Source organism: Elephas maximus, chromosome 3, assembly GCF_024166365.1.
Source record: "Elephas maximus indicus isolate mEleMax1 chromosome 3, mEleMax1 primary haplotype, whole genome shotgun sequence".
NCBI classification, from domain to species: domain Eukaryota; kingdom Metazoa; phylum Chordata; class Mammalia; order Proboscidea; family Elephantidae; genus Elephas; species Elephas maximus.
The window spans coordinates 25348418-25367536 of NC_064821.1; the positions used below are offsets into that span (position 1 = coordinate 25348418).

At 39.7% G+C, this 19119-nt stretch overlaps 2 protein-coding genes across 2 annotated transcripts; both read left to right on the forward strand.

Annotated features, from left to right (window-relative positions):
* Positions 1-473: 473 nt before the first annotated feature.
* Positions 474-1403, forward strand: LOC126072101 (olfactory receptor 18-like). The gene has a single exon (XM_049876765.1). It carries the CDS (start codon positions 474-476, stop codon positions 1401-1403), a length of 930 nt encoding a protein of 309 aa, XP_049732722.1.
* Positions 1404-6059: 4656 nt separating this feature from the next.
* Positions 6060-18647, forward strand: LOC126071141 (olfactory receptor 7E24-like). The gene is made up of 2 exons (XM_049875405.1): positions 6060-6094; positions 17705-18647. Exons 1-2 carry the CDS (start codon positions 6060-6062, stop codon positions 18645-18647), a joined length of 978 nt encoding a protein of 325 aa, XP_049731362.1.
* Positions 18648-19119: the final 472 nt, after the last annotated feature.

Sequence of the window (19119 nt, forward strand, 5' to 3'; positions counted from 1 at the left end):
CAGCTTGGTAATTTCATTCTTCAGGGAGTATGGATGTGTCTGTCTATGGAGCTTCCATACCTTGCTTTGGTCAAATTGTGCTGGCTTCCCCAGTATTGTGTACTGTCTTACCCTTCACCATAGTTACAACCTATCTGTGGTTTTTTTTTAGTTGTTATGAATTTGTTGTCTTAAAATGTCCTTGCCATTCTAACATCTCTAGCCCAGAGTCTCTAAAGTGGTTGTGTACAGAAACTGGTGAATAGCACAGAAAACAGTGAGGAAAGAGTTCTGAGAAGTACAGTGGTTGGGTTTGCTACAACCAAGTAATATGGCTAAAGGTACTGGGGTATTAGGCACTTAGGTGTGATCATCTGTGAATTTGTGGGCTTTACTTGTGAGTTTCTTGAACTCCAAATACAAACACAGGGCTGGACGCTTCTTGTTTCCTTTTAACAATCCTCTTTTCTTTTTCCAAATGCTGCCTCAGGTACATGGGGCCACAGAATCTAACAGTTATCTCAGAATTCCTCCTCCTGGGCCTCTCTGAGGACCCAGAACTGCAGCCCCTCCTCTTTGGACTGTTCCTGTCCACGTACCTGATCACTGTGACTGGGAACCTACTCATCATCCTGGCTATCACCTCTGACCCGCACCTTCATACCCCAATGTACTTCTTCCTCTCCAACCTATCCTTGGCTGACATCGGTTTCATTTCCTGCACAGTCCCAAAGATGCTAGTGAACCTCCAGACACAGAGCAAATCCATCGCCTATGCAGGCTGCCTGACGCAAGTGTCCTTTTTTTATCTCTTTGGATGTGTGGACGATCTGCTCCTCACTGTGATGGCTTATGACCGGTTCATGGCCATCTGTCATCCCCTGCACTACACAGTCATCATGAACCCCCGCCTCTGTGGCTTGCTAGTTTTGGTATCTTTTTTCATCAGCCTTTTGGACTCCCAGCTGCAACTTTCAATGGTGTTATCACTTACCTTCTGCACAGCTGTGGAAATCCCTCATTTCTTTTGTGACATTCCTCAACTCCTTGACCTTGCCTGTTCTGACACGTCCACAAATACCATATTACTGTATTGTTTTGCTGCCATCTTTGCTGGTGTACCAGTCACAGGGATCCTTTTCTCATACACTCGAATTGTTTCCTCTATTCTAAGAGTCTCATCTGTAGGTGGGAAGTATAAAGCCTTTTCCACCTGTAGCTCTCACCTGTCAGTTGTTTGCTTATTTTATGGAACAGGCCTTGGAGTGTACCTCAGTTCAGCCATCTCATCTTCTGCCAGGAAGGGTGCGGTGGCCTCAGTGATGTACGCCATGGTTACCCCCATGCTGAACCCCTTCATCTACAGCCTGAGGAACAGGGACATCAAGAGGGCCCTGCAAAGGATCCTAAGCAGAGCAACCTAATGTCAACACTTGTGCCATCCCTTTGAGTGTATGGGTTGGAAAATACAGCAAAACCAAACATCTGCTACTAGAAATCTTGCCTGTTTGGTGGCATAATTTTTTAGCTCTCATGGGTTTCAATTTCGAGATTTCATATCTGAAGATCGCTTCCTTTGTCACAGTTTTAATGGGATAGTGGGAGTATTCTGGGATAAGACAGTCTGTGTGATCAAATCCCATTATAGCTATGGAGCTTTCTATAGACTCTCATCTATGACTCAGGCTTTCTAGTAAAATGCACAAATCTATTTTTATGTGCTTAGAATCTTCTTCCTTTACCGTAATTCCTAACTGTTACCCAGGCTACTTTTGCACCTAACAGAACAATATGTGCAGGTTGTGTGTGAGAATGCCTGTCACTGGCCACAAGCCTTGACTCCACATTGGAATTGTCTGGGAAGCTTAAAAAATATTGATGCCTTGCTCCCGCCACTACGGAGTCTGATTTAATTGTACCAGTATGTGGCTTGAGCACAAGGTTTTCAAAGCACCGCAGGCGGTTTTAATGTGCAGCCAAGGTGAGAACTACTCATCATTTTAGACTTTTCCTTCAGGATTATTTTGTCATGGGTCTTTTACGCCTCCTGAGCAGATGCTGAAGATCTGAATGTGATCAGATCGTGCAAGGGGAAAGATATAAAAGAACTTACCCTAACAAGAGGCAAGTGATTTTTCTCAATATTCTTGGTGATATTTCTTCTCATATCTTCTCCCTCTGCATCACGTTGTTGTTAGCAGCTCTTGAGTTGCCTCCCTGACACATGGTGACCCCATGCACAACAGGAGAAAGTGCTGCCTGGTCCTGTACCATCCCCATAATCAATTGTGGATCAAAACCGTGTGATCCATGGGGTTTTCATTGGATGATTTTTATAAGTAGATTGCCAGGCCTTTCTTACTAGTTCATCTTAGTCTGGAATCTCTGCTGAAACTTGTTCAACATTTTAGCAGCACATAAGTTTCTTCTGACAGATGGTAGCTGCGTACAAGTTACATTTGTTGGGAATCAAACGTGGTCTTCCACATGGAAGGGGAGAATTCTACCAGTGAAGCACCACTGCCTCTAGCCTGCACACCATAAACACTCAAGTCACGAGTGCATGTTGATAAGCTATTGCCTCCCTTATCCAGAGTCACTCTTCTATACTTTGTGATGCTCAGGCAGGAGAGGAGAGGATCTTTAAATCACTCTTCTGATTCCCATCTGGCTTTATTGTTAGGTCTTCCCATAATGATCAGTAAATGTCACCATACCCTAGTAAGCCTGATATTTTTCTTATACTTGTTTCCTTACACCTTGATGTGGTAGCTTCTTTCTGCAGTTACTATCTGTGCATTTTTGCATTGCTCCTTTTCTTCCTTTCAGTCCTCATAAAACTATTTTGCCAGATTCCTGTGTGAAATGATCTTCATGTTGTTTTCATTTCTCTTTATTGAATCCTGACTGATACATTGTATTTGGGGAATAAATCTATTCGTAAATGTCTAAAATTGGAACATTACAAAGCATGCTCAGGAAAAATGTGGTTGCAAATTGTATGAATTGGTCAAAGTTGTACAAATGAGGATTAAAGTGGTGGAATCATATTTCCAATTACTGTGGCTCTATTGGTGCTCTAGGATCACTACTTCACCAAGTCATCATGAAAAAATTAAATGTTATCTTGTTTTTCAATAGTCTAGGGTTGCAAAGGACCATGTCTCCACTAAAGGGGAGCTCTTGCCTTTCACTTGTAACAGCCCGATTAAGACTTTGCTGTGTTATATGTTTCCTTACCTTTGGGTTCCTTTTTGGTGTGCTACATGGGTATGCATTTCTCTTTTAGAGATATTGACATAATCTCCGAGGAAGCAATTTGGGACTCTCTGAAAATCTGCTCAATAAATAGCTTAATTTACTCTGTCTTTTATCACTGAGTTAAATCCCCTACAAATTTTTCTGATGAGAAACTTTGATAAAGGAGAATGGACTGCACTTGACAGAGGATGAGGCCAGACTAGCTTCATTAAAAATCATGAAAGTAGTATTCTGATTTTCTGGTTACGGTTAACTGCAATGAGACTTTATGGGTCCCATCTGTCCTAGAACTAGGTTGCACATCCATTTCTGTAAACGTGAGGATGGCCAAAAAATTGATACATCAAAGATTTTTTTTCCTTTTGATGTCTCAATGTAAGCTCTCCTGAAAGGTAACATTTTCTTTTTCCGCTTTAAACTTCAAGGCCTAACATGAATGAGACTAGTTGACTGATGCTATGAATGGGGAAAAGACTGGAAGGAAATATGTCAGTTTCCTATTGGCTATCAGAAAGTGGTGTACTTATCTTTGGTATGGAAGAGGAACCACAGATAAGAGAAAGGGTGTGGGATTTGAGGACACACCTCCAACCAGATCTTTGCTTATAAACTGGACAACTTTGGCAACTCAGTGCACTTCATTGAGCCTCAAAGTCATCCTCATCAAATTTGAGATTAATAGTGCTAATCTTCCAAGTTCACTGGAATGACTAAATATAATGTTGTCAAGGTTAGATCAAATAGTAATTTCCCATCATGTGGTGGCCCTTAATATTACTTTAAAGAAGTTCATTTTAAGAGCATTCCAAATATTCAAAGAGACCATCATATTACAAACAGTGATTTTAGGCATGATAGAGAGCGTCTTTCTGTTTAACTTCTTCCTCTCTATAGAGGTGGTAGCAAAAGCACTCATTTGAGAGAGTGATTAAGAGGATATACTCAAAAGTACTGATTAGAGCAGTGTTTAGTACATATAATAGATCAGTAAGTGAACACTAACATAGTTACCATATACATAGGCCAATATAATTTTTCAACTAATGGGTTTTGCGGGGAAAATATTTTATTTTCAATATTCGCTCCTCTAACTCATTAGTTTCGTGGACTGGGACTTGTTATTAAAGTCTCGTGGTGTCCAGTTCTTCATTTTAAATGATACTTAACTCAAAGCCCTGTAAGGATTTAACAGATAATATATATACATGGTTAGTAAATACAGATATCATTCCATCGTCATCTACTCTATGGCTGATGTCATTCAAATAAATTATTTGAACACTAAGTGTGGATGACCCTGGATACCTGACAGGCTGTGATAGTTTATCTTTATACAATAAGACCTTGAATAGTTCAAATGTGGAGACTGGATATCATTTATCTACATACTTGAAATATAGCACAGTGAGGCCAGAGATTAGTCCCATCTCTACTTTGTATTACGTTGTATAAAATATTCACTATCTTATAAGGAAAGGTGAAGACATTTTGAAGCAATACATCCTGTATTTTCCTTCCTTCCTGGAGCACTGTACCTTCCACAGAGATCTTTAAGAACTCCTGAAGGAAGAAATGTGTAGTTTGTTTGCTTTTATTATTATGGATATTTGATGGGAACTATTATTCCATTTAATTGGGTGTGTAAGAGTTTTGTAAGAGTAAGAATCATTGAATAAAAGGGTGGGTTTTGATACATTTTATGATTAAAACAGGGATAAAAAACTGAGGCTAGATTTTCCTCAATCGTACATCTAAACAGGATGCAGGAAGATGATAGTCTTTCTGTTTCCTTCAAGGATAGTCATCATGTGAGAGGAAATTGGGAAAAAACACAAAGCAAATCTCTCTTTTTACCACAACTCTTTGGTTTTCATACTCCTGTCTTCTACACTCATCTTTGGAAGTGGCTCTCGAATATGATACCCTCTTTTTTGTTGTTAGTTGCCATGGAGTCCTCTCCAACTCATAGTGATTTTATTTAGTTGTAATACTTTTCAGCCCGGTGCCCCTAAAGTGGGTGTGTTTCGAAACAGATGAGTAGTGTAGAAACCAACAAGGAAAGAGGGATGGGATTGTCACAATTGAGAAATATTGCTGAAGGAGATTATGGTCATCAAATTTGAGTGCTTTGCTTGTGAATTGCTTGAATCCAAAATATAGACCCAGTGCTGGGTGCCTGTATACTTGCTTCCTTTTTTATGACCCTCTTTTATTTCCCAAAAGCTGTCTCAGCTAGGATGCTCTCATTACAGAAAAAAAAAAAAAAAAACCTTAAATGAGATATGGAAATATATCAGATTCTCAGTATAGAAATCCTTATTATTCCTAAATCACTTGATCAATTCACTGCATTTGTTATCATCAAAGTCACTCAATGAATCTTCAAATCAGGAAAAAAAAAAAAAAGAGCCAGAACTCCATATTAAGAGCTCTACAATTTACCAGACAGAAGTGAGAATATTGGTGTGATTCTTTCTGAGAAGATGAAGGGCCATGAGTCTTTCAGGTCATTCACTTTATTCCTCCCTCATTCATTAAGAAGCCCTTAGGGAATGGGAGAACATAGATCAGATAAGCTAATTATGAGCTCTGTGAGTTGCATTCTCAAAACCATATGACTATAAATTATTAGCCTGTGTCTTCAGCCATTCAGAGTGCCCATCCCAGTCCAGCAGGCTACATATGTGTGTCTCTTCCTTTCAGAGTCGTCATTGACATCAGGACACCCATGCCTGAGTTTGTCTTCCTGCCATTTCTGAGGAAAGAGCCTCAGCCCTCATCTCCCGCCAGGCAGGGAAGGTGCAATGGATTCACACTCCATGGCCATGCCCCAGCAGAGACATCGTGCAGCCCAGTGAGTGCTGAGGGAGACAGAAATGCAGGAGGGACTATTAAGAGCATTGTTTTTCATCATGAGGACCAACAGCACAGTTGGGATAGTCAGAATTGAGGGCCCAGAATAAAATGTTAATATAAATGGCTCATGACATTTATGTTCTTGGTACTGTGGCTATCTGAGGACTTTGATTCAGACTTCTGCTCTTCTCTAACACCATTTTGAGGTTCCACAGGCATTGTCTCTATGAAAACAGGAAATAATTCCTTCTAAACTGTCACCTATGCACTCCTAAATGATCATGAAGTTGAGGATGATGATAGTAATGGTGATGGTGATGATAACTACAATATCACCAAACTGTATTGAGAGTTTCCTGGTGCCAAGCTCTGAGCTATGTCTTCTGTAGCTTTTTTTGTTTTATCTGCACAATCATCCCCAAGATATGGGTGCACAGATTATTATTATTTTATAGGTGTGGAATGGAACACAGCAATTTTATTTATTTCAATCAAGTTTTGGTGTAGAAAGGGATGAGTTCAGGTTTGAACCGGGCAGTTAGACTCCATTGACATAGTAACACTACTGGTGTGGATCAGATCATTGTAATCCATAGTGTTTCCACTGGCTGCATTTTGAAATCTCCATGGAAGCCAATTCAACATCATAGCAACACACAAGCCTGCACTGAGTGATGGGTGGTGGATCTGCATGAGGTGTATTGGCTGACAATCAAATCCAGTCTTCTGCATGAAAAGTGGAAATTCAGTCACCACAACTGCCCCTTATCAATGGGCCAAAAACCAAACTCCTTGCTATGAAGTTGATTCTTACTCGGTGACACTATAGGACAGAATAGAACTGTCCCACAGGGTTTCCAAGGCTGTAATCTTTACAGAAGCTGACTGCCACATCTTTCTCCTGTGGAGTGACTGGTGGGTTTAATCTACCCACATTTTGGTTAGCAGCCCAGTGCTTAACCCCTGCAATACCAGGGCTTCTTATCACTAGGCATCTAGCCAATATTCTAAGCTGACAGCCCAACCTGCTATTTCTCTTCCTGGGTCATCCCAGGTGAAGTGCTCAGAGAAAAAAGATTGAGTCTCATTCATTTCTGCTTCCCTAGATCCTACACCAAGCTTGGCACAGCAGAAGCCACCATAACAGAATACCTCTGTTAAATAGTGATTATAGTTATTAGGTCAAAAGAACAAAGCATAGTCACAGTGACTTTTACACATGGGGTGTTTTTCTGCCTGTGCTTTCCTTCCTTCCTGGGATGTCCAGTAGGACTAGAGAGATGAATGAGACTCAGGCGTTTCCTTCCAAGCTCTCTGCCTAGATCACCAGGAAAAAGAAATGGAAGGTAAGAGTATCGGCTTGGTGCCTGTGAATGGCGTCACAATGCTCAGATACATAAATAAGATAAAACAGGGTTTGTGTGGGTCTATGTCATGAATTTTCTGTGGCATCTATTATTTCCCATTTAATATGTATGTATGTAACACTATATTTAATAATTGGGTAGATTTTCATAAAAATGAAAACAGAAAAAGAAGAGGGAGAAAGAGAAGTAGAAGAAAAATCTTACTGTGTGGACCGAGAAAACTTTTCGGATTTCCTTTTGTTCATGCTTGAGTTTCTTGAGATAAGACAGGCTTCAACCTCTTGCCATATAATTCAACAGGAAGTGCCTCAGTTTTTCGTGGCATTGAATTTCATCAATAAATCAGCTACTTTGACAATTATTCCAACTCAGGTTAGAAAACCATGATTGCATATTAACTGCCAGACTTCCAGTGAATGAAAGATATAAGACTCAGACCTTATTCTCCTAACTCCCATCTGAGGCCCTGTCCCCACCATCAGAGCTGAATGAGTGTTTTTGTTTTCAAACTTGGTTTGGTTAAAGATGGGCAAAGAGAGGCAGAAGCATCAATTCCTCCTCTTGGGATCTGGTGAGTTCATCTGGAATTAGTTGTAAGGTTGTGGTTTTCAAGAGTCTTTGTGAGATGGATATTGTGGTTCACAGGGTTTTCTGTGGGTAGCAATTCATTTTACAGCCCACTTTTGAAATCTGAGATATGTAAATATTATTCCCTATACAGATGGGAATTTCACGTAGAGCTATCATGGAATGATGACTATTACTACCTAGACCAGAGATATTTGTGATTGTATAACTTGTGGCACAATTTTTATGCACTTGGTTTTTAAATGAAAAGTCGATGGTCCGAACCCTCCAGCAGTTCCACAGGAGAAAGATGTGGCAGTCTGTTTCGGTAAAGATTACAGGCTTGGAAGCTCTATGGGTCAGTTGTACTCTCTTCTACAGGGTCCCTATGAGCCATAGTCAACTCAACAGCAACAGGTTATACCTTGACAATAAGAGCATGTAGTTGATTTTTTCTACTGGGAAAGCAAAGGTTGACAATTAATGGAAAAATCGAACACACATTGGTTGCCACAACTCAAACAATTATCCTTCATTCATATCTCTTATAGAAATTCTCACTTCTGTGAATTGACAGAGGCACAAAAATTTTCATAGAATTGTCCGAATAAGAAATTGAAATATAAAATTAAGTTCATCCCTCAAGTGATGCTAAGTATTACTTTAACTAGATTTTAACCAGAAGGATGTGCTTCACAGAGAGACTTAAAATACAACGTTTGGTAAATGACATTTCAAGGACAGTACGTGTAGTATGATACTATTTAGGTAAGTTTTTAAGAAAACTCTTTATAGAAACATTGTCAGGTAAATATTCCCCCTAAATTCACGTCAGTGGTTTCCTTTGGGGATGTATGTTCTGTAGAATGGCATCAACAGGTGTAGAAGGAAACTTAAATGTTAATGGGAATATTTTAAATGCATATAAAGTATGAATTCTGAAGCAAATATCATTAAACATGTACATATTTCATATGGGCAGTGGGTATCAATGATAGCAGTAATAGTTAACCTTAATGGAGCATTTACTCAGTGCATGGCAGTATTCTAAGGCAGTGATTCACACTTGGCATACATTAGCATCATCACGGGCCTCATATATTTGGATTCTGATTTAACTGGCTCTAGGCTGAGGTTACTGCAGCACCATATTTTAAGAAATCTGCAGGTAATTGTAATGATCAACCAGGGTTGAGAACTACTACACACACATACACACACATACCTGTACCAGGTGCTGCCAAATTGACTCCAACTCATGGTGACCCCATGTATGTCAGAGTAGAAGTGTGCTTCATAGGGTTTTCAATGGCTGATTTTTCAGAAGTAAAATTTGATTTCTCTTCTGAGACACCTCTGGGTGGATTTGAAACTCCAACCTTTTCGTTAGCAACCAAGCGTGTTAACCTTTTGCACAATCCAAAAATGTAAGTATATTATTTAATTTAATTTCTTACAACAACTCTACCTATAAGGTAGTTTCCATTATCCCCATTTTACAGATGAGAAAACGCCCAGGTATTCATGATATTATTCTCTGTGCTTTATCTTTTTGCATTTTCCCCAATTATGTCATATTGTTAACCTGCCAAGAGAATTGAGGAATTGAGGTACTTTCAGAGATCCAAATTTAGAATTGCAATCCCCCTTCCTGGAAGGATTAACTTGGAAAGCTATGAACTAGGCATGAGATGGCTGGGTTTCAGATCAGCACTGGGACCTTTCCTGGTCCTGAATCCCTCAACCGTAAATCTACTGGGTTGGTTTTGATGAAAAAAACAAGTTCTTGAAATGTTTAAGTTTAGAAACATAGTTAAGCACTTTTACCAAGCCTCTGAAAATGGTGACAAGAACAAAAAGTGGACTATAAGATATTTTCCTGAGATCATACAGGGAACTCTGCATAAAATGAAAAGAAAATGAAAGAATGAGAACAGTGCTCATTAGCAGTTAATTACTGTTAATTATTGACGGGGGTGTTGCACTATCATTTTGGATCAGCGATGTTGTATGAATTTGTGAATTTAACAAAAGCATATTTATCAAAACGTGAAATCCACTAAAGGCAAAGGTTAGGATTTATACTTAAGAAGACATTTCAGAGACAACTCACACATTAGAGGGAGCATTTACTTCCAAGGAGGATGCATGTCAGAATAGGAAACAATGATGAGAACTCAGGTAAAATAAAATGCTTCTAATAAAATGCATATTTGATTAAGAAAGTCCCTGGGTGTTGCAAATGCTTAAGCTCTTGGCAAGTAACCAAAAGGCTGATGTTGAAGCCCACCCAGTGACTCCACAGGACAAAGACCTGGCGGCCTGCTCTTATAATGCTTACAGCCTAGGAAATCATGTGGGGTAGCTCTACTCTGTCACATGAGGTAGCTATGAGTCAGAATCAACTCGATGGCACCTAACAACAACTAACTGAAAAGTTGGCAGTTTGAACTCACCCAGGGGCACCTCAGAAAAGAGGTCTGGCGATGTCCTTCTGTAAAGTTTACAGGCAGGGTGAGTTTTAAGAGCAGTCAAACATTCAAAAACAGGACAGACATTTTATTACATAGCTCTTAGAGGGTGTTTATAAATAGCCCAAATCAAAGGAATTTATTAAGCTGCATTTTGAAAAATAAAATACATTTGAAGCATTTCCTGTTGAAAATCAAAAATCACAGCTTTCAGTATGAATTACACCTCAACATAAAGAAAACAAAAATCCTCACAAGAGGACCAATAAGTAACTTCATGATAAATGAAGAAAAGATTGAAGATTGAAGTTGTCAAGGATTTCATTTTACTTGGATTCACAATCAACACCCATGGAAGCAGCAGTCAAGAAATCAAAAGAATTACTGCATTAGGCAAATCTGCTGCAAAAGGCCTCTTTAAAAGCAAAGAAAGATGTTAACTTGAAGACTAAGGTGCCCCTGACCCAAGCCATGGTGTTTTCAATCGCCTCATATGCATGTGAAAGCTGGACAAGGAATAAGGAAGACTGAAGAATTGGCACCTTTGAATTGTGGTGTTGGTGAAGGATATTGGGTATAACATGGGTTGCCAAAAGAACAAACAAATCTGTCTTGGAAGAAGTACAATCAGAATGCTCCTTAGAAGTAAGGATGGCTAAACTATGTCTCACATACTTTGAGCATGTTATCAGGAGGGATCAGTCCCTGGAGAAGGACGTTATGCTTGGTCAAGTAGAGGGCAAGCGAAAAAGAGACCCTCAACGAGATGGTTGGCAAAACGGCTGCAACAATGGGCTCAGGTATAACAATGATTGTGAGGATGGTGCAGGACTGGGTAGTTTTTTGCTCTATTGTACATAGGGTCACTATGATTTGGAACAGACCGGACGGCTCCTAACAACAATAGCTAATGCCCTTCAATTATACCAATTTTTTTTTTTCTTAAAGGAAGGACATTTCTTATTCCATGTTTCCTTCATAAAAAGTGGGATTATATATTACTTTATTGTTGTGAAAATATACATAAGACAACATTTGCTAATTCAACATTTTCCCACGTATAAGCAATGACACCAATTACATCACTCATATTGTGTAACCATCACCAATATCCATTGTGAAATTTTCAAAGCAGTGAAAAGAAACTCAGTGTTTCTTAATCAATGATTTCTGCTTTCCCCGTCCCTCACGCTGCTGGTCCAAAACCCCCAAACAAACAGAACAACCAAAAAAAACTAAAAGCCTTTGCCATTGAGTTGATTTCAATTTCTACACATTTGTCTATTTTAGGTATTTCATGTAAATTACATCATATAATATTTGTCCTTTTTTGATTGACTTACTTCACTCAGCATAGTGTTTGAAAGGTTTACTGATGTTGAAACATGTATCAGGACCCCATTTCTTTTTATTGCTGACTAATATTCCATTGTATGCATATATGGGAGCCCTGGTGGCTCAGTGGTTAAGTGTTCGGCTGCTAAACAAAAGGTCATTTTATTTCTTCATTCATCTGCTGATGGACATTTAGGTTGTTTCTACCTTTTGAATACCGTGAATAGTCCTGAAATGCTTATTGGTGGACATGTGTCTGTTTGCATTGCTGCTTTCAATCTACTAGACTGTGAGCAAATAAATTTCTCTTTGTTAAAGCCATCCTCTTGTGCTATTTCTGTTATATCACCACTAGACGACTAAGACAGATTGAAGGAAGAGGTCCAAGCTTCCCTGAAGGCACTGGGGACAAATATGGCCCCAGGAATTGATGGAATATCAATTGAGATGTTTCAACAAATGGCAGCACTGGAGATGCTAACTTGCCTATGCCAAGAAATTTGGAAGACAGCTACCTGGCCAACCGACTGGAAGAGATCCATATTTGTACCCACTCCAAAGAAAGGTGACCCAACAGAACGCAGAAATTATCCAGTAATATTATTAACCTCCAATCCAGTGCCGTTGAGTCAATTCCGACTCACAGTGACCCTATAGAACAGAGTAGAACTGCCTCATAGAGTTTCCAATGAGCGCCTGGTGGACATGCAAGTAAAATTTTGCTGCAGATAATTTAAAGGCAGTTGGAGCAGTACATCAACAGGAAACTGCCAGATATTTAAGCCAGATTCAGAAGAGGGCATGGAACAAGGCATATCATTGCTGATGTCAAATGTATGGTGGCTGAAAACAGAGATTCCCAGAAAGATGTTTACTTGTGTTTTGTTGACTACGCGAAGGCATTCAACTGTGTGGATGTAATCGCGCTCATATGGAACCTGCAAATCGACCAAGAGGCAGTCGTTTGTACAGAAAAGAGGATACTGCATGGTTTAAAATCAGGAAGAGTGTGCATCAAGGTTGTACCCTTACACCAAACTTAGTCAATTATTTGCTGAACAAATAATCGGAAACACTAGATGAAATATAGAAGAATGCAGCCACAGGATTGGAGGAAGACTTATTAACAACCTGGAGCATGCAGCTGCCATATCCTTGCTTGCTGAAAGCAAGAGGATTTGAAGCATTTACTGATGAAAAGCAAAGACTACAGGCTTCAGTATGGATTACACCTCAACATAAAGAAAACAAAAATCCTCACAAATGGACCAATAATAACATCATGATAAACAGAGAAAAGATTGAGATTGTCAAGGATTTCATTTTATTTGAGTCCACAAGCAACACCCATGGAAACAGCAGTCAAAAAATCAAAAGATGTATTGCACTGGGCAAGTCTGCTGCAAAAGACCTCTTTAAAGTATTGAAAAGGAAAGATGTCACCTTGAGGACTAAGGTACACGTGACCCAAGCCATGGTGTTTTCTATCGGCCCACATGCATGGAAGAGCTGAACAATGAATAAGGAAGACTGAAAAAGAATTGATGCCTTTGAATTGTATTGTTGGCAAAGAATATTGAATATACCATGGACTGCCAAAAGAGTGAACAAATTTGTCTTGGAAGAAGTACAACCAGAATGTTCCTTAGAAGCAAGGATGGCGAGACTATGTCTCACATACTTTGGACATGTGATCATGAGGGATCAGTCCCTGGAGAAGGACATCACGCTTAGTAAAGTAGAGGGTCAGTGAAAAAGAGAAAGACCCTCAATGAGATGGAATGACACAGCGGCTGCAAGAATGGGCTGAAGCATAGTAACAATTGTGAGGATGGCGCGAACTGGGCCATTGTTTAGTTTTGTTGTGCATGGGGTCGCTATGGGTTAGAACTGACTCGAAGGCACCTAACAACCAGAACAACAGGGTGGTGCAGTGTTTAAGAGCTCAGGCTTTCTTCTAACCAAAAGGTTGGCAGTTCAAGTCCACCAACCACTCCTCGGAAACCCTATGGGGCAATTCTAGTCTGTCTTATAGGGCTGCTATTTGTTGGAATCATCTGGATGGCAATGGGTTCGTTAATAATGGCCAGTGAAAGGAGCTCTGGTGATGCAGTAGTTAGGTGCTCAGCTGCTAACAAAAAGGTTGGCAGTTCAAACCCACCTAGATGCTCCAAGATAGAAATACATGAAAATCTCCTCCTAGAACACCCTATGGGACAGTTCTACCCTATTATGTGGGGTTGCTATGAGTTGAAATACAGTTGACAGAACATAAGAACAAAAATAATAATGGCTAATGAAGTCAGCCAACTTTTCATGTGCTTGTTAGCCATTTTTACATCCAAGGCTTTTACCTATTTTTCGATTGGGTTGTTTGTCTTTTTTTTGTTAAATTGTAGCAGCTCTTTATATATTCTATCTATTAAGTCCTTATCTGATATATGATTCCCCCAAATTTTCTCCCAGTCTATAGGTTATCGCTTCACTTTATTGATAAAGTCCTTTGACGCACAGAAGTTTTTAATTTTCACAAGATCTCATTTATCTATTTTGTGTTTTGTTACTTGTGGTTTTGAGTCATATCTAAGAATCTGTTGTTGCACACTAGCTCCTGAAGAATTATCCCTATGATTTTATCTGAGAATTTTATGGTGTTGAGTCTAATTTTTAGGCCTTTGATCCATTTTGAGTTAGTTTTCACATATGGTGTGAGGTATGGGTCTAACATTCTTTCGCATGTGGAAATCCAGTGGTCCCAGCACTATTTACTAAAGGGAATATTCCTTTCCAATTTCATGGATTTAATAACCTTCTCAAAGATTAATCAACATAGATATGTGTGCTTATATCTCAGCTCTCCATTCTATTCCATTGATCTACATGTCTGTCATTATACCAGCACCAGATTGTTTTGATTACTGTAGCTTTTGAGATTGGGAAGCGTGAGTCATCCTACTCTGTTCTTTTTTTTTGATATTGCTTGGGCTATATAAATTTGAGGATTGGCTCCATTTCTACAAAATAGGTGTTAGAATTTTTTTAGGCATTGCATTGAATCTACAGATTGCTTTAGGTAGTATTGGCATCTTGACGATATTAAGCCTTCTGATCCATGAGCATGGAATGTCCTTCCATTTATGTGGATGATCTTTAACTTCTTTCAGTAGTATTTACCCTTTTCAGTATACAAGTCTTTCACCTTTATGTTGTTAGGTGCCTTCGAGTCAGTTCTGACTCATAGTGGCCCTATGCACAACAGAATGAAACACTGCCCGGTCCTGCACCATCCTCACAATTGTTGTTATGCTTGAGCCCATCGTTGCAGCCACTGTGTCAATCCACCTCACTGAGGGCCTTCCTCTTTTCTGCCAACCCTGTACTTTACCAAGCATGATGTCCTTCCCCAGGGACTGATCCCTCCTGACAATGCGTCCAAAAGTATGTAAGATGCAGACTTGCCATCCTTGCTTCTAAGGGGGCATTCTAGTTGTATTTCTTCCAAGACAGATTTAGTCGTTCTTTTAGCAGTCCATGGTATATTCTTTGCCAATGCCACAATTCAAAGGCGTCAATTCTTCTTTGGTCTTCCTTATTCATTGTCCAGCTTTCACATACATGTGATGTGATCGAAAACACCATGGCTTGAGTCAGGCGCACCTTAGTCTGCAAGATGATGTCTTTGCTTTTCAACACTCTACAGAGGTCTTTTGCAGCAGATTTGCCCAATGCAATGCGTTTTGTGTTTCCTTGACTGCTGCTTCCATGGCTGTTGATTGTGGATCCAAGTCAAATGAAATCCTTGACAATTTCAGTCTTTTCTCCATTTATCATGATGTGGCTTATTGGTCCAGTTGTGAGGATTTTTGTTTTCTTTATGTTGAGGTGTTATCCACACTGAAGGCTGAGGTCTTTGATCTTCATTAGTAAGTGCTTCAAGACCTCTTCACTTTCAGCAAGCAAGTTCGTGTCATCTGCATAACCAGGTTGTTAATGAGTCTTCTTCCAATCCTGATGCCCCGTTCTTCTTCATATTGTCCAGCTTCTCGGATTATTTGCTCTGCATACAGATTGAGTGGGTATGGTGAAAGAATACAACCCTGAGGCACACCTTTCCTGACTTTAAATCATGCAGTAACCTCTTGTTCTGTCTGAACAACTGCCTCTGATCTATGTACAGGCTCCTCATGCGCACAATTAAGTGTTCTGGAATTTCCGTTCTTCCAATGTTATCCATAATTTGTTATCATCCACACAGTCAATCCTTCTGGTATTCTCTGCTTTCAGCCAAGATCCATCTGACATTACCTTTACAGTTAAATTTATTCCTAAGCATTTTATTCTTTTAGGTGCTGTTTAAATAGAATTGTTTCCTTTCAGATTGTTGGCTCCTGGTGTGTAAAAACTTAACTGATTTTTCTGTGTTGACCTCATATTCTGTCACTTTGCTGAATTCATTTATTGTGGATCTTCGGGGTACAGAAAGTCCCTCAGTTGTGAACTTGCAACTTATAGACAACTTGTAATTGCCCTTTAACGGTATTTAAATTTGTTCTCACTTTGAAATGATTGAACCAGCCCCTAGTCACAACAAATTCTTTGTGATGATCACCTTCACTTGCTGCATGTGCAGCTTTTAGATCATGGGACAGGCTTGGAGCTTTTTCTTGCACTAAAGTAAGGCTAAATAAGAATAATGCATCTGTTCCAGCTTACCTACAAATTCAGCTTAAAGACACACAGGAACAGATCTTGTTTCTAACTGGTGGACTGCCTCTATGCTATAAATAGGAAAGCTAGGTACAAAAACAGAGGCCTTTTATTTCTTTTCTTGCCTAATTGCTCCAGTTAGAACTTCCGTTACAACATCGAATAGCAATGGTGAGAGCAGGTGTTGGATTTTGTCAAAATCCTTTTCTACCTTGAATGAGATGATCATGTGATTCTTTGCCTTTGTTCTGGAAACCCTGGTGGTATAGTGGTTAAGTGCGGCAGCTGTTAACCAAAGGGTCAGCAGTTCGAATCTGCCAGGAGCTCCTTGGAAACTCTATGGGGCAGTTCTACTCTGTCCTATAGGGTCGGAATCGACTCGATGTCACTGGGTTTGGTTTGTTTTTTTTTTGTTTGCCTTTGTTCTATTGGTGTGGCATATTCCATTGACTGACTTTCTAATGTTGAAATCATCTTGCATTCCTGGGATAAATTCCACTTGATCATGGTATATAACCCTTTTCATGTGCTTATGGATTCAGTTTGCTAGTATTTTATTGGGGATATTTGTTTCCATATTTATCAGAGATATTGATCTGTAGTTTTCTTTTCTCATGGGGTCTTTATCTAGTTTTGGTACCAGGGTGGTGCTAGCCTCATAGGATGAATTAGGGAGAGTTCTCTCCTCATCTATTTTTTGGAAATGCTGAAGAAAAATTGTCATCATTTGTTCTATAAATGTTTGGTAGAATTCTCCAGTGATGCCCTCTGGTTCTGGACTTTTCTGTATTGGGAGGCTTTTGATATTTCTTTGATCTGTTCTCTCATTATGTGTCTGTTGGAGTCTTGTCTTTCTTCTAGAATTAATTATTTTATTCACTTTATGAATTTCTTTCTGTAAATGTCTTTGATCTTCTAACATTCTTCAGTTGAGTGTCTCCAAAGTGGGTTTGTATAGAAAAGAGTGAATAGCACTGAAACCAATGAGGAAAGAGTTCTAGGAAGAATAGTTTTGCCACAATTGACAAGTGTTGCTGAAAGGGGTGTATGGTATTATGTGTGAATGCTTTACTTGTGAAATTCCTGAATTCAAAATATAGACAAGAGTTGGGTGTCTGTATTCTTGTTTCCTTTTACCAGTCTTTTTGTACTTTCCCAAAGGTGTCTCTGCAACGTGGACCCACAGAATCTAACAAGTGTTTCTGAATTCCTCTTGCTGGGCCTCTCACAGGATCCAGAACTGCAGCCCCTCCTCTTTGGAATATTTCTGTCCATGTACCTGGTCTCTGTGCTTGGGAACCTTCTCATTATCTTGGCTGTGAACTCTGACCCCCACCTTCACACCTCCATGTACTTCTTCCTCTCCATCCTATCCCTGGATGACATGGGTTTCACCTCTGCCACAATTCCAAAGATGCTTATGGATATCCATACACACCACAGAATCATCTCCTATGTTAACTGCCTGATTCAGTTGTCTTTGTTTAGTTTTTTTGGATGTATGGACAATCTACTTCTTATGGTGATGGCCTATGATCGGTTTGTAGCCATCTGTCATCCCCTTCACTACCCAGTCATCATGAGCCCCCACCTCTGTGACTTGCTGGTTTTGGTGTCTTTTTTTTTCAGCCTTTTGCACTCTCAGCTACACTGCTTGATGGTGTCACAATTCACCTTCTGCACAGAAGTGGAAATTCCTCATTCCTTCTGTGACCCTTCTCAACTCACCAACCTTTCCTGTTCTGACGCCACCACCAAAAACATGCTTGTGTACATTATTGGTGCCATCTTTGCAGGCATTCCAGTCTCAGTGATCCTTTTCTCTTATACTAGAATTGTTTCTTCCGTTCTGAGAATCCCATCATCAGGTGGGAAGTATAAAGCTTTCTCTACCTGTGGTTCTCATCTGTCAGTCGTTTGCTTATTTTATGGAACAGGCATTGGAGCAAACCTGAGTTCAGCTGTCTCACCTTCTCTCAGGAGTGGTGCAGTGGCCTCAGTGATGTACTCCGTGGTCACCCCCATGTTGAACCCCTTCATCTACAGCCTGAGGAACAGGGATATCAAGAGGGCCCTGCAGAGGCTCCTCAGCCAACCAGCATAATGTCAATACCTGTGCCATCATTTTTGGTCTATGGATTAGAATAGGCAGAAAACCAAACATGTGGAACTAGAAAGTATTCTGCTTTTGTCACATAATTTTTGTAGATATCATTGTTTTCATTCCTCTTGATGTGTCGTATCACAATATTTCTTAATTGGCACATTTTTGGGGGATTTAGGGGATGTTCTGGAATCTGTGGTACATCATAATAAATATCCAATTGAGTCCTATAACACATATGGAGCCTTCTGTATTTATTACCTATGACACAGGCATCTCAACGAATTGCACAACTTTTTTAAAATAAAAAATACAATCCACTACCCTTTCCACATGTCATGCTTATTGTCTGTACATTATTATCCATCTTATCTACTTATGTGGTCTAGTTGTATTGATGCTTGTTATTGGGCCTCAAACTTGGGTTCATATTGGAATCATTCCGTGAGCTTTAAAGATATTCATGCCTGAT

Coding starts and splice junctions, on each gene's coding strand:
- LOC126072101 (XM_049876765.1), top strand. CDS start 474: ATGGGGCCACAGAATCTAACAGTTATCTCAGAATTCCTCCTCCTGGGC.
- LOC126071141 (XM_049875405.1), top strand. CDS start 6,060: ATGGCCATGCCCCAGCAGAGACATCGTGCAGCCCA. Junction 6,095..17,704: donor CAGAGACATCGTGCAGCCCA/GTGAGTGCTGAG, acceptor ACTTTCCCAAAG/GTGTCTCTGCAACGTGGACC.